Source organism: Meleagris gallopavo, chromosome 16 (assembly GCF_000146605.3).
Source record: "Meleagris gallopavo isolate NT-WF06-2002-E0010 breed Aviagen turkey brand Nicholas breeding stock chromosome 16, Turkey_5.1, whole genome shotgun sequence".
Taxonomy (NCBI): Eukaryota; Metazoa; Chordata; class Aves; order Galliformes; family Phasianidae; genus Meleagris; species Meleagris gallopavo.
Window position 1 is genome coordinate 1,698,908 of NC_015026.2, and position 16,089 is coordinate 1,714,996.

The 16,089-nt window shown below is 37.4% G+C and overlaps 1 protein-coding gene across 3 annotated transcripts in view; it reads right to left on the reverse strand.

Moving 5' to 3' along the window:
- KIAA0556 (KIAA0556 ortholog) overlaps positions 1-16,089 on the reverse strand; it is a 54,375-nt gene that overhangs the window by 26,521 nt on the left and 11,765 nt on the right. Inside the window, exons 7-13 of one of the 3 annotated variants that reach the window (XM_010719406.2) lie at positions 14,944-15,093; positions 13,792-13,955; positions 12,454-12,566; positions 11,895-12,009; positions 9,937-10,143; positions 7,028-7,165; positions 3,255-4,131 (exon numbers count right to left, since the gene is read on the reverse strand). In XM_010719406.2, coding sequence (XP_010717708.1) covers positions 3,255-4,131; positions 7,028-7,165; positions 9,937-10,143; positions 11,895-12,009; positions 12,454-12,566; positions 13,792-13,955; positions 14,944-15,093 — 1,764 coding nt within the window. The remainder of the gene's footprint in view (positions 1-3,254; positions 4,132-7,027; positions 7,166-9,936; positions 10,144-11,894; positions 12,010-12,453; positions 12,567-13,791; positions 13,956-14,943; positions 15,094-16,089) is intronic. The other 2 variants (XM_031555821.1, XM_031555822.1) reach the window with 2 other exon arrangements.

Sequence of the window (16,089 nt, forward strand, 5' to 3'; positions counted from 1 at the left end):
AATTGGAGTGATTTTCAATGGGTGGTTAAGAAGTTTGCTGGCTATATTAAAGAGCAACACCAGAAAAAGAGGAGTTCTGAAAAGAAAGCAGAGGTCAATGGCTGAACATTTACAGGGTTTGACATTCCTTTCATCATCTAAAATATATTGCTTCTATTGGAGTCTTGTGAACAAGTCACAGTATTCCTGCCATCAACTTTGATAAAGAATATCCACTTGCAGGTGTTAGACACATCCCTAATCTTCTGCATGCCTGATTGTGTGATGGATGCCATCCAAAGGAATCCAGAAATAACAATCCCACTAACATGCATCTCCCCTGTGAGCTTTGGACGAGTGCCTTCAATCACCAAATCTCATGTCCTACTTCTGCCAGCAATACACGGCATGCAATTCCTCTCAGAACCTCAGTAAACTACATCTTGGGGGCAACACAAGCTTGAAAACATCTTTCTTCTCCTCTCCTCTGTTGTATTAATCTCACGCCTATTCCCTGCAGCTAAAAATAGCAATCGTATTTCCATACTGCAATCACACGCTTCATTTCCCAAATCATTTTAAATGCTCTCTTCTGTTCCACTTTGCAATCAACTTTCCTGAAAACGGATGATCAGAGCACCAGTTTTCCAACTGAAGTCTCACAAGTGCCTGTGCTGAGATATTAACATTTCCCTAACTAGCAGAAAAGCCTCTGCTGATACATCCTTCGAGTGCCTCGCTGTAATCATGCCTGCGTCACACCAGCACTTCATAGCCAATCTGTGATCAGCTACTCAGCCAGGATCCTTCTCTTCCTCAATCATTTGCAATTGATGATTGCTCAGCTTACAACTTAATTCTCTATTAGTCCCCAAATGCCCTTGCAAGCAGTACTTCTGCACTACATTCCACTCCTATTACTCCAGTTCTCAAGTTCATCTTGCTGTGCAGTTCTTCAATCCTCTCAACTCATAACACCCCAAATTATGTTATTCGCAAATTTTATCAACATACTTTTATCATCAGCTTTGCACACTGAAGCAGTTACTGAAGATAAAAAAAACTTATGTTTTTATAGCAACAGTAACTCAAGCCAAGTGTGCCTATGTGCTATTTCTAACTGCCGTTTTTCTCATTATTCCTCATTTAATGACTGAAGAAGAGCTGTGATGTTGCATATGGGTGCATGTAGCAATGCCCTGTTCCATGCTTCTGTTGGGAAACTGAAGTTCCCACAGCCCTGTAGAAGTTTAATTTCACCACTCTTAAGGAAACATGTAAAGCCATCTCACTACTGTTAATGCTCTCTGAAAATGACTTTTTCCCCCACAAATTACAGTAGGGAGAACAAAAGTTGCAAGATGTTTCCTCAGTGACAACCACATACTGAGAGCTTTCTTGTCACTTTTTTCCTGCTAAGAGTTGTAAGCAGTAGATAACTAAAGCTGCTCTGGGCAAAATTAGAGGACACTAACAAGAGTCATGATAGTTGACATCACAACTCCTAAATTGTTACTATATTTATAGCTCAACAGAAATTATTAGAGTGGGATTTATTTACAATTTCTGTAATACGGCAAGTATTAACTAGGAAGAGTTTGAATTTTAAAAGTCAAAAGCCAAGCCAAGTTGCTATAAGGTCTCCGTACTGTTCCTCAGTCTTAGTTTCCCACTTACTTTAGGCACGCATCAAAGCAAACATTAGAAGAATGTAACAGTGAGAGGGGATTTCTGTGCCATCTTGTGATATGGACAAATCTTTTGCTTTTAGTGCAGGGAAATCTCTCATTCTATGTTGTTACAGATTCTGTTAAATTATATACTTGATATATATAGAAATGAGAATTTAGACCTATCAGGTCTATCAAATATAGAGCTGCATTTCATGGCTCATGGATTAGCCTATGTATAGTATACCTGCCCATGTCACAGAGAGGAAACTGAGAATTCAGGAACATAAGTTTGGTTAAAACACTGAGATTGATAGGTAACAACAACAACAAAATTTTTGCATTTTTTTTTTAATCCCCCTTCTTTAAATATACACCTCAGCAAAATTGCCAACACAGAAAGCTACAGCTTTTTCTTTGGAAATTCAGTTAAAAGAAAAATAACCTGTTTTGCTTACATAGCAAAATGTGACATGCTTCTAGCAAAACATTTTACCTTTTTTCAACACGACTTGTCCAGACATCCTGCTTCTAGAGTCCCAAGAATGGGACAGCATAAGATACCCAAAATTGATACATTTTTGGACTACTGGATCACAATTTTCAGATTAAAGAATCTGAATGGATTCTTGGTTCTCTCTGATTTCTGTATTGCATACACAAAGAGGAGAGAGATGCACAGACAAAGGAAATGAAAGGAGTAGCAATACTACAAATTCCTGTAGACAGCATATATTCTCACTGAGAAAGACAGAAACCTAACTACACAAACTCTAAGTTCACTCAATGCCTTGAGGTCATGCTCTTCCTCATCACTTTGCAGATTTTCATTTGAAACAGTGAACATCTGCAGTCTGCAAGACTGCCAATTTCCAGAATATCAAGACTGTACATTTGGTCCTTAATCTTCTCCAAATAATTTTTAAAACACTAACCCAAAGTGTGAATTTTTCATTAAAAGAGCATTTCGTGTTCATTGTATAACAAGGTGAGAGGCTGAGCACTGCTGTAGTACAAATGAGAAAAACTGAATACTGCAAATAGCACAACTAAAATCCCACTGTTTATACACCCAGAAATTATCAGTGAGTAAAAAAGCTGATCTTTTTTCTCCACTCAGTACTGGTGATGCCAAAGTGGAAGCACAGCATGCAATTTGAAGCAAACTTAATGGAAGAAGTCCATAGGAGGGCCACAAAGATGATTAAGGGACCAAAGCACCTCTCCTATGAGGGTATGCTGAGAGAGCTGGGAATCTTCAGCCCAGAGAAAACTCAGGGGCATTTTATTGATCTATGTAAGTATCTGGTGGGAGTGAATGAACACGATGGAGTCAGGTTCTCTTCAGCAACAGAAGATCAGGCAATGGACACAAATTAAAAACCACGAAACTCAATGTTAAAACAGGAAAGTGCCTTTACAGTGAAGGTAGTCAAACACTGAACCACCCACACAGTTCTGGATCATCTGTTTTAGCTCACTGTTTAAGCAAGGGAGTTGACAAGACGATGTCAAGAAGCATCTTCCAACCAAAGTGATTCTGTGCTTCTGCAAAATGAAAAAAATTTCAGCCCTTACACTACGGTTGCTATTATGAGCTCTTACCTTTGAGTACTGAATCATTTCTGAGGTTTATGGTGTTTAATCCCTGCTTCCTTACACTTCTCCTTCCACTTGTCGGGTACTCCGAACTGCAGCCATGCTTGTTAGGAAGTTGCTCTGAAATATCCAAGCCAACATCACTGTCCTTTCTGGTCAGCATCTGTGATCTCACATCTCCATTTGCATTTCCAGTACTCAATCTTCCCAGCTCATTTCTCTGACATTTGGCATCTTCATTAGTCAGATCAGGAAAACTCTTTGTGATTACATCCAAGTGTGTTTGAAATTTCAAGCCTAAACAATGTTCTGAAGCAAGCCAGGGAGGCTTCTGCTTACCAGAACTATCTTGAGGATTCTCTCTTCCATGGGAAGATGAGTGCAACCAAGAAGGAATTACACCTGCAGAATCAGACAATTTTCTTCCTGTTAGCTTTTCCATTTGCCCACTCAAAGGAAGTTCATCATCAGACTGATCATGATCAATAACTTCTGTCACACTTTCTTTCGTATCTTTTATACGAACATGAGATGGTAGCACTTCTAGATCATCCTCTAAGCCGGATAAGTTTTCCTTAGTCAAGCTGACTGAGTTCACCTTATCCTCAAGATGATTTTCTTCTGGCAGAGATTTCAAGCTTACTGACGTATGGTTTGTCTGTAAGCATTCAAAACGCAGGTCCACTTCCTCATCCTTCACTGCAGTTTCATTTACTTCTTTACTTTCATTTGAAGAACATGTTACACCCTGCTTGCTTTCTGTAAGATCAATTGTAGTGCCATGGTCAGCAATGAGATCTCCACAGGCTCTTTCCAATTCACCATCAAATACAAGGTTCTCATCAATATATAACTTCACCTTCTTTGCTCCAACATCAATGTCCTGGAAAAATAAAGGTATGGAGATTTCAAATAAGCTGTTCAAATATTAGATATCACTGCTCTGAAACTGTGACCAAGAGATGAAAGCAATAAAAAGCTCATATCAATAACATGCCTATAACCAATTCTTATATGAAATACTCAAATAAGTGAAAACTACTGTGGGATATTTAAGAATGTATTTAAAAAGATCAACCATGCTGCTAGACACTACTACGAATCATTCTGGCTGACATCTAGGAAATAAACACGTTTAGAAAAAAGCTTCAAAGACACTTAGATTAAATATAATTATTTTTGATCAAGATGTAAATTCCTGTGGTAGGTTTTGCTTCAACATCTTTAAGAATCACCACATGTACACTACAGGGTGAATAGTTACCCACATCAAAGCCCACTAAAGACTTATAGAAATACAAGGCTGAAAAGGATATTAAAATTCTCATTCACTTATTAGCACTTAAGGAAGTAAAATAACCAATACCTTAGCAAATAAATCTGTTTTTAATAGTTTTCAAATAAGACAAATCAGACGTGATGAGAAAGGTTGACAGAACTCTTAGGTTTTCCCAGTACTGATGCAAAAGTCTTTAACCTCCTTGTGCTGGAAGAGAAGTCCATTACTAAAAAGTAATTTCATCAAAAAGCCACCCTGCAAACACTTAAGACTTCATCTGAGGAAGCTTTTTTTCCTTCCAGAACTACTAGAATGACACAATGTCTCATAACTAGCAAGTAAATATGATCAGAGAGAAAAATAAGAGATTTGGTGAAAATAGTTTTAAGATTCTTCTTAACATTCCTTCCCAGCTTGCATCTTCAGCCCTCACAGAGTGCCTCTGCTGGGGTAGTGCTTCGCAGTGAAGCAGCAGGGAGGGTATTCCTGGACACACCAGTAACATTTGTGCATGAAGGACAGAGCTTAAAACTCAAGAGGCTTTCCTGTGAATTACAACCGGACAGGAAACATTGCCTCTGCCTGACTTTTCAAAGTAAAAAGGGAAAGAAGGAGCAATAGGAAATAAATCAAAAATTATAAACTTAACCCTACTGGAACAAAGCTCCAGATTAGGCAAGAACTGTAAAACTGGACAGAAAATCATCCCTGCGCAAGAACTTGGGGGAAAAAGATCTCCAACTCAGGAGAATGGATATGAAATACAAACAAGCACTCGAAAGGTAAAATTATCCAGCTAGAGAGCAACTAAGATATTCATGCATTTAAGTGTTAATTCCATACACAGATTATAAAGACATACAAACCACAGGCACTGTGGCAGCTCTCAGAAAAAGAGGTTTAAAAGCATAAGGTAAATTTAATTTCAAGGCCACAGCAAGCATTTATGTAATGGCTCAGTATTTCAAATAAACTTGGGGAGAAATCTCTAAAAAATAAATAAATAAATGGAGTGCCTTTACTTTTGTTCTACTCCTGCAGATTAAAACTGTCCTTGTTTTCCACAGACTTCAATGGAAGTAAATGAAGGATGCAAGGTGAAGCATTCCCTGAGACTTTCTTTGGAATGCACGTTTCAATGTCAATGTCATCTGGCTTTTACAGCTTCCTTCAGACATACTCTTTTCTACTTTCCAATTCAAAACCTAAAGCTCAAATATTTTCAATAATACATGAGGACTGGCCTGAATTATTCTTCCACCCGTTGTTTGAAGAAGTACATGGGCACCTCTCACTTATGTGGTCTTTGAGGGAAGGGTGGTTAGAATGAGTACCCAAAAGAAGTACAAAATACAGCTCTAGATTTACATTAGCAGAAATAAAATTTATGTAATTATGTTTTAGTTTTTATTACTTCTCAGACAAAATTTCCTCATGGAAAGTTATGGAGCTAGGCAGAACTGCTTCGTATTATTCTTTCACATACGGATGTGAAATGTTTAGCCCATGTGTATTGCAGGACTGCTACTGAAATCTGTGGGGTATGCTCCTAATGGATTTTACTATTTGCTTTATAGAGGTTTATTAAAAAAAATCATCGCCTTGCAACTTGCAAATATGTTCAGGCATATTTCCCATATTACGCTCAATAAGCTCAGTAACAAATTCATACTATTACCTCCAAAAACAGCAGCCCCTTTCACACCCTCTAACTGAAATGGAACATTCTGTAGCCCACATTTTAATAGAAAAAAGCTATTACAATTCCAGAAAATGAATATACATCATGGTATAGTAAGCTGTTCATTTCACGTTTCTGTATGTATAAGTTACCATATATGCTTATATAAGAACACAGACGAGAAGAAAACCAGAGATAAAGCCTCTTATTGATAATCCAGAGCAGCAAATCCTCTTTGATCCAGTACCTGGGATTTTTTTCCTCAACATTGCAGTGTACAAACAAGAATAATTTCCATGGCAACATTCAAACACAAACAGGAGACCATCTGCCATCAGATGTCTCTCTAGTAACACTAGATTACTAGTTATTTTATCTACATGTAGTTAGTACTTTTTAATTAAAATAATAAAACCAGAATTGATCAACACTCAGCCTATTTATACTTACATACACAAGAAATCAAGGATTTTTTCCTATGTTGTGATAAAACAGCTCCAAATGCTGAACACTAAAACGCACTCACCCTCTCTATTTCTCACCACAGTAAAGGACTACCTGACAGAAGATGCAACCCTTTTGTTAGGCTTGTAATACATATATAAACGCTATGAAAATGTTAGCATTTACATTTCTACCTCTTACAAGTAACAACAGAAGCAGAAACCTACGGTAGACATGGGCCCCTTTGAGCTCCATATTTTATCAGAGAAAATATCACCTACTTTTGTTTCACACTTCAGAGAGAAGATCAAACTGAGGTTTGTATAGAAAAAAGGAGAGCACGCACACAGAGGAGGTGAGGAAAAGACTACTTACACTAGCTGTTGTGCTGTAATTCCAAATCTTGATCTTGGATACACCAAAGTCATGGGATGGAGTGGGATTGCGGATAACAAAGTAAAGTTGGATGGGTGGATGGAAAGGGCACCTCCAAAGGACACGTTCCTCTGTCGTCTGAAAACACATACAAGCAGAATGTTACCAATACTCTGTCTTCTGAAGCAGGATATTTTGATTAATTTACCACCCCACTGAAAGAAAAATCAATTAGAAAAGTAATCATATAATAAAATCTTCTATATTGAAAGCAAAACCTGAACCTCATTTCCAAACAATAAATCTGACTCTCCTGCTTCTAAGACAGCTCACAACCTGACAATTAGATAAAGGTCAGCTGCTTGCCATCCCAGAGAGACATCTGCACGCTCACAAATGACAGGCAGTCTGCCATGCTTTGTAACTGCAGGGTCAATGCAAGCCCAGTTTATTTTAATCAAATTAATCAGCTTTGCAAGCGCTAAAGGGGATCACTGAGCAGAATGGACACTGTCTAATCATTTCACAGTTTCTTAAGAGTGCTTATGCTTCTATCTTGCCATCTAACAAGGGAAATGTTATCAATTTTATTTCACCACCTCTATCTTCTGCAGTCTTTACAGACAACTAATTTCACTTGCAGATCTATTCCTTAGAGCTACAGTTAGAATTCAAGATAAAATAGAAGCTTTGAACACAGATTTTACAGACAATTGGTTATGGTTGTTATAGACAGCTTAAAGTACCAAGTAAGCTCTGGACACTGCTAAAAAGTGCTGTTTACTCATATTTAGAACAAAAAAGTAAAAGTATGTGGCAGCTCACTAAGAGAAAAAAGGAGTTTTGGAATCAAAATGTTGAATGTTAGTATACTTGACACCAAATGTTAGCCAACAGCAGAAATAAATGAGGGCAAAACACAAATATGCATGCAAACAACATTTTGGTGATCTCAGATTAGTAGATACGTTACAGCTCTTTCCATTTTCAAGAATCCACAGTACATAAATATACTGTGTACACAAAAATCACTATTTTTGCACATCCTTTCACTCAGTCAGTCTTTCAGATTTTCCTAAAGACAGGAAATAAACTTCAGGTAATTCAGATGTGTGCTGATGATGGTAAGGACAGATCTCTGTCGGTCTACGGAAAGGTAACGTGAACAGAACCACTTCTCAGAGTGGTCATCTACCCATTCCAAGTTCTGATGGTTGACAATGCATCTGTCCCAGGAGCCACTCAAAAAGTCTTAGGAGATTATTGTTGTTCTGAACATCATGTTGGGGCATAAACAACCGTACAAGCACCAGAAAGGTTTATTCCTTTCTACATTTAAAGAAAAAAAAGTTAAGAAGAAGTCTCTTGGCAGTGAAGAAGCTAAGGATATTCCTCAAACCAGCGTGATCCCCTAAAAAAGCAATAGGTTCTCTGGTTGTACTGTTCCAGAGGTGCCTTCACACTCAGAGTTAAAATGGACACTGCATAGACATGTTCATGCTTCTCTCCAGAAGATCTATAAAGTTACATGCCTTCCAGCTAATAGCAGACATATCAGAGCCAGACTCATTTGGTCTTGAGTGAGAAGCAACTATGGAGATGGCTGTTTATCAGTGGAAGTGCTTATGAATGAACACACTCATGTCAAAGATCTGACATCAGAAATTCAGGATACCTTGATGAATCCTTGTCAAAACTCAGACTGGAGAGGTGTCATGTTTTATCACATCATTATACGTGAAGTATTCCTGCTCTGGAGTTACTGTCATTGCAGTTAGCACTGAAAAATATCTATCCCCAAAGTCCTTTGAATCAACAAAGTGAACGTGATACACTCTAAGTATTCACTACATTTGCACTGGATCAAATGAAAAAAAGAGCAGGAATCTTTGATTTCTGGTTTTCTGGGAGACTGGCCTCTGAGACACTGCTTTGTATAATCTCTGGAGCTGTGCTCAATTTACAGGGAAGGAAGGGCTGAGCATTGAAGAGAAACAACATGGGTTCAACATTGTGAAGAAACATCATTCACACATGCAGATATTTCTACTGCAGTCCTTTGTTCTTGAGATTCTGAGGTCTGAAAGACCTATACATACACAAATCAGCAGTCACACTAGCTTTCATTAGAATCCTACCTCTGAAGTCCTGGGGAGACTTCTGAATGCTCTGTATTGAGCAGCCAGAGGACATACAGAGAATCTGCAGCACAACTGAAATGACAGCTGCTTAACAGGCTCTGTAAATTTGCTAATTCTTCAGGGATTTCATTTGTAATTTGAAGTCCATTGTCTCTAGTATGTAAGAGCACCTCATCTTACAATCTGACAAAAGAAAAATGAAGTAATTTTCTTCCACCACACTACGGGTTTCTCTTTATCTTTTGTTGAAATCAACTTATCTACCCATTCTTCCCTAGTCCTTCTCTAGGTAAAAGCATAACAAGGGAAGAGGAGCAAAGAAGTAAATTTCAGTCTTGAGTTTACTGAAACTTAGATTAAACATCTGGAACAAGAAGTTAGCAGTGATGCTCCTATACCTTCAGATCACAAGAACTAATTAACAGCATACTGTAAAAATGTGAAATTCTCTATCCTTAAGGTTTTTTAGTAATTTTTTTCTTCCAAATTTTATTCCAGTGTAAAAAATGTGTTCCTTCACCCAAGACAATATCAAAGTACTAATACATAAGAAACAGTTAAATGCACCTGTCTCCAGTTGCTCAGTTAACAAAATCAAACAAATGAATCAAATTATAAAACATTATAACTGAATAGCAACATCTTGAACATGAAAACTGGATTTGTTAATTCAAAGTGCAAACACACAACCAAACGAGAAACTTTGTGATGGAATATTAAACATTAAAAACAGAAGTTGTCACATCCAGGAATAAACTGTTGTCTTACATTTAAGTTCTTATTGACCAAGCAGCACAAATCCCCTGGGTAGTCAGCATTTCGAATGTCCACATCATGAGGAGACACAAATATCTTTTTGTTGTATAAATCAAAGAACTCCACCTCTCTCAAGCCAATGTTTACTGGATTTCCCCAGTTAGAAAGAAGTTCCACAGTCACATAAATGGCATTGTGTACTTCCACATTTGACGTTATCTGGACCCAAGTGAAATACAGTATACACGTAAGTGACAAAACAATAAAATCTGCAGCAATATATTGTTAAGACTACAATGCTATTGATTCAGAAGACAAGAGTCTGTAAATTCAGACCTATCTGGATATTTAATCATTCTGCAATCCACCAATTCTACTCCACACCAACTGAAAAACATATAGCAGGGTAAGAGAAAAGAGCTTACCACCCCCTCTTAGGTTTTAACCACCCCCTACACTAAGGGGAAAAAAGCTTTGTCTTATTCCTTTGCAACTCTGATGAACAGAGGAAACTATTTTCTGCTTGCAAAATAACCTGTGAACTGTGATTACAAACTGTACTATAAAACTTCGGGGTAAGATCCAAATAAGGAGGCATGAGAAAACTCTACTGTTGTACAGCTTTTGATTTATACTTTTCCAAACATTGCTCGTTAAACACTTTTGGGGGCGATTCACGTATTTGATAAATTTTTTTTAAAAGATTATCATTTGTACTGCAGACTGTAAATATTAAGATACATCAGCCAAATTGTTCCAACTTAAATTTAAAAATTTCAAACCACCATAGGGGTTTTGGTAAGCCAGCACAAGCTGATATTTGATGTCTTGGCTCCCACAGCACATGAGAGCCCGAAGGGCAGAAACAGCCACACAACTTTTACATCTCTTTGCCAATAAGCAGTCCAAGAGAATCAGACCAATAAGAAATAAGTGGGGAGGGAATTTATTTACATAAGGTCTCTCAGAGATCAACTTTTGCTGAAACATCTGGGCTTTCTTGCATGTTAGATCATTCACCTTGATGAATAATAACAGATCTTTACTAACAAAGAATCTGTTTTAATATGAAAATTTTTAGGTCCATTAAAAGCATGACTTAACAGAGACCTCTAAACTAGAACAGGACTTCAACCAAGACAGCACCCAATGCTGACATATTTTAGAAAGAGGTACATCATATTGCTATGGTTAATTAATCCAAGACATATTAGAGATCAAGTAATCTGATAAACATTAGCACGTTCTCATGAAGAACTGAGACATTTCTGAAGTACTAGCTGCTTTGATACTACTGACTAAGAAAATAAATATTTTAGGATAACTTCTAGAGCAACAAATATGCCAAAGAAACAGCTCCCTTGACCGCTAAGAATGAAAGCTAGCAAGTGAATTCAGTGATTTAGATAAACCAAATACACTGGTTACATGGGTTTCTGCAACAGCTTTATGAAATGGACCCCCTTACAAATATCACATATCTAAGGCCCTTTGTACGGATGTGAATTTTTCATTACTTTCACCACATTTACCAGAAGAGCATAAAAATTACGTTGCAAAACCATCAAAAGAAGAAGTCAGCAACGTATCCAACACTGACATGCAGTTCTTGAGAGTAGAAATCGCAGGGTAAGTAAGAGAACTTCAATGGTACATTCCCAAAGCCCTACTACTGCAGAAAAGGTAATAACTACTAGTTGCATAGAAGAGAATGTAATATAGAAACAGCTGTAGCAGTAATTATGGACTAAAGAGGTCCCCTTATGTTCTCCTTCTTCAAAGACAATAGAATTAAATAATCCAAAGAACCTACCAATAAGACAGTGACTTGCTTTCTTACACTTTCAAGATGGCTGTAATCTGAGGGTGATAAATTCTCTTACCCTGCCACAGGATAATGTTGATCATTCAATGCATTTGTATTTCAGTAGTACTTGGAAGCATCAATTACAGTGCACATACATACAGACCTTCTCTGTTAAAACACAGTCTGCTTCCGATTTTTCATCAGATAGGAGTACATCATTATCACAGGTAGAATTGCTCTCAGTCTCCTGAAGAAATTCCAGAAGTTTCTCCTGTTGTCTGAAACACATGTTCTTTTGTATATTATTTCCTTTTAATTCTCGCATTTTTAAGAAATAATTTTGTTGGTGTGAAAGTGAACAGATGACAGAATAAACCCATGCACCCCACAGAATAACTTAAGTACCCCATGTTGAACAACAGCTGTCACAGCATCCCACCCCAGATAAACACGGTCTGGTTAAAAGACCATGCTCCAGTTCTCTGCTAGATATGAGGCAGTTTGGGAAAGTAATTCAAAATAATATGAACAGAGATAATACATAGCTAAAATAAACTATTGGCAGTTCTCTGATTAATAGCCACTGGTCCAAGGCTAGAGTTTTCTCCATGTTTTTGCCAATACTTGCCCTTAGGCATCTAAAGGCCATCAGATGAAGTGGTGCTCAGTATGGAAAAATATCCCCTTAGAAAGGAAGTTAATCTTAGAGGAAATATGGATACCTGCTTCCAAAAGGACAAGTGCTCTCTACATCTTTTGTGACAGCAGTCTTTGCGTGGTTCTTTGCTGAAGGTTCAACCATTGCAGAGAGAACAGATGGAACAGAAAATTTCTTCTACGTGAGAAAAAGACATGTTTCATTCACATTGTTCTCTATATACCAGTGAGTATCAGTCTGTACCTTCAGAATAGATGAGTTCATGCTAATTTCTGGGCTCTGCTAACCTTAGTTAATCCGTAACTCTACACAGAGTTAAAGCACATTCAGCAGAATTGGTCTTAATTTGCCTCAACTTCTGATCAAAACTCCCCAAAAACTTCATGCTGGCTCAGAGATAATGGTGGCTACATATTCAAAACAGCAATATCTCACTATCTCAGGGAGCATCATTTTAGATTAGAACTGTAAACAGTCTTGGAAACTCTCAGAACTCAGTTAGCTCCAAGAAGATATAGAATCATAGAATATTCTAAGATGGAATGGACCAATAAGGATCAATAAGTCCAACTCCTGGCTTCACACAGAACTACCCCCTCCCCCCCCCCCAAAAAAAACCCACCACAACAGACTATCATCAGACCATTATGTATACACACCTCTTTTTTTCTTTCTAATGAAATGATGATTAAACAGATTCTGAATCTATGAACACCATCCCAAACAGATAGTTCTGCAAGCTTAACAACTTATGACTGAATTTCTTTATGTACTGTATTTCTGTTAAAAGGATAGAATTATTATGTCCAGTGCTTAGCAAGGACTGTCTGCACAAATCTTCTGTTTCTTTTACTTAAGAGAGAATAATGGCCTGACATGAAGGGAGTAGATTTTTGCTTATTGCCTTGTTTATTAAGTAAGTTTTTAATTGCTTTTAAACATGCTAATTGGAGATAAGAGATATACACACACTGCACACGCTGAGTATGTATTATTAACAAGAGAACGTGCTCATATTAATGAGTTTTGCAAGAAGGTAGGAAATATTGGCAAGGAAATCACATATCTTGTTTAAGAAGCTTTCAGAATGAAAATGGCTCAGATGGGCCTACAGCTGTGCACTTGACTGCGTAGACATATCACGTGAGTGAGCTATCAGTTGCTCAGTGGTCCCTGAAATCTGTGAAGGCTGTGGGATGATATCCGAGGAACCAGACTTAAAGAACAAATGAACATACACACACACACCCCGCATGGAAGTAATACAAATCCAATTACAATTGAAATATCACTGTTTATTCTTACACAATTGTAAAACTGTGTAAGAATTAACTATTACAGTTCGTGTTTAAGGAAAATTTCTTTTCTCCTTCTTGATTAAACATTTTTCTTTTCGCCATACCTTTTGAGGGCTTGTGGAAACTGACTGGCTTTGCAAATCTCTCTGCAAGGCTTCATTTTCAATTTGCATAGCTTTAACCACAGCTGAAACAGAGAGTTCAGAGTCCTTTTCACACTCATTCTTTCTAGCTGCTGAAAGTGGTCTTTCTGGTCGACTTAATGGTCCTGCCATGAAAAAGAACAAAGGAATATCCATTTGTACAGACAAATAAGTATGGAATATTTCAACAGCATACATCTGAAACATCCAATTCTGTTACTAGCACAGGGCTACCTTAATGAATCAGTAACCAACTAAAGCAAGGCTAAATTGCTCTAATTTGTTTTTACATTAGGATTCGAGGTCACATCTACCCTAAACAACAGCTGAAACTGTATGACAAGAGAAGCAAAACTGAAAAACGAGAAATGGGATGTTTATGCTTTAAAAATGTAGTTACTTTGTTCAGATATTTAATGGGAATGCTTTGCAACAGTTAATTGAAATAGAAGTATATGCGATTTCAGCACACCAACATTTCTCAATGCAACTTGAGTATTCAGCTATTCTGTAGGAATCCCAAGATTCTTCTGCTAAAATCAAGAGAGTCAGACATTGCTACTTGAAACATAAAATAAGTGACCTTATGAACTTGTTCTCATCTTCCCAAACACAACAGAAAAACAGAAACTTCACAGCCTGGAAAAAAAGTTTAAAGGAGAGGAGACTTAAAAAAAAAAACTAAAAGCATCAACTCTGGCTGTGGAAAAATTCTGTTCCTTTCTTGCTATAAATGCATTGTGTTCAAAACTTTCAACTAAGCATGAATTCCTGATCTTAAGACACACTTCTGCTAATACCATAGAGAATAGATATCCATCAGAGAAGCAGAAAATAGAGCAAACACAAGGACCAAGAAGTGAGGAGAAAGTCTTAGGGTATAGAAGCAAAAAGAGAAGGAAATTAACAGAGACACAGCACAGACTCAAGTGTGCAAGTTCTGGATTTTTCTCACAATTCTACTTAAGTCAGAACTCTTGAAGTGCTTAAAAAAAAATTAAAATTAAAGAAAGGTAAAGAACTCTCATAATGACAGATGAAGTTACTCCTGAATCGGATTGAAAAACAAGAACATTAACACTTTCTTTATTGACATATATTCGTATTTCTTACTACAGCAAATTCTTTCCTGCCTATCTGGCTGCAAGGACTCAGCAGAGAGCGGTCGATTGATTTTACTTTTTACCACAACTGGTCTGACAGGAATGTACGTTTCAGCATTATCTTTTCTTTTGGCTGAGAGAACTCGCACTGGCTTCTGTTCTGTAAGATAAGGAAACAGAAAATCAACTTTAGAGATCTTCAGAAGTAGTGAAACAAGAATTACTGGACCTTAAATGCTTAAGTTTTGCCACTTTGATTATGCTGGCATAGGTAAAGTGATAACCTCCATCCTCCCTTCCTTATACTGTTTGCAGTTCTACGTTCTACTCATAAGCATAGCCCAACCAACTTAGCAGTGAAGTATATCACTATAAGGTAGGTCATTAGACCAATATATCTTGACATGGCCACATATTTTCAAACATTGATGACAAGAGGAGCAAAAATAAACAAGAAACCCTGAGTCACTCATTAATGTAGTTGTACCGGAATTATTCCTGAAGCATAGACTAAAAGTAAATGGTCATTTAGTTCATAGGAGTACTTATCTGCTCTTACTTTTGGAGGTGGGGGGATAATAAGCCATGTACTCATGTTCTCACTGCCATGACACCCCTTATTCTTCTCCCTATTTACGCGCTGCTTATTTCTATAAGAATACTCCTTTACTCAATTGATTCAAAGAGTGTTTCTCTTAAGTTGAGCAATTAAATATGGATGAATGGAAAAACAAAAAGAACAAAATGTACCTGAAATGAGTGGGGGGGTAATTTTGAGAAATACTGAGCATAGGTAAAGAGATCATACTTTAGTGCCCTAAAAATACTACACTTACCTGGAACAGAATCATCTTAAGACAGGGCAAGCACCTGATGTGTGGCTATTACTAACAGGACAGATGAAGAAAGAAGCAGCTGTGGCAACCCTAACCTCACTATGATATAATGCCAGAAATAAAAACAGAAGCTTTGTCTGATGTTGTTTCTTTGAGACAACCCAAAGGAGTTTCAGAAGGAAAGCCGCTGAGAAAAGGATGTCAGACAGTAGAAATGAAGAGATATTACAAAGAAAATGAGTGAAGACAGGTTAGACATCAGCACAAGTTTTAGGTGGCACTGCTAAAGAGCTATTTTTCTGCTACAGTAGAAAACAAGT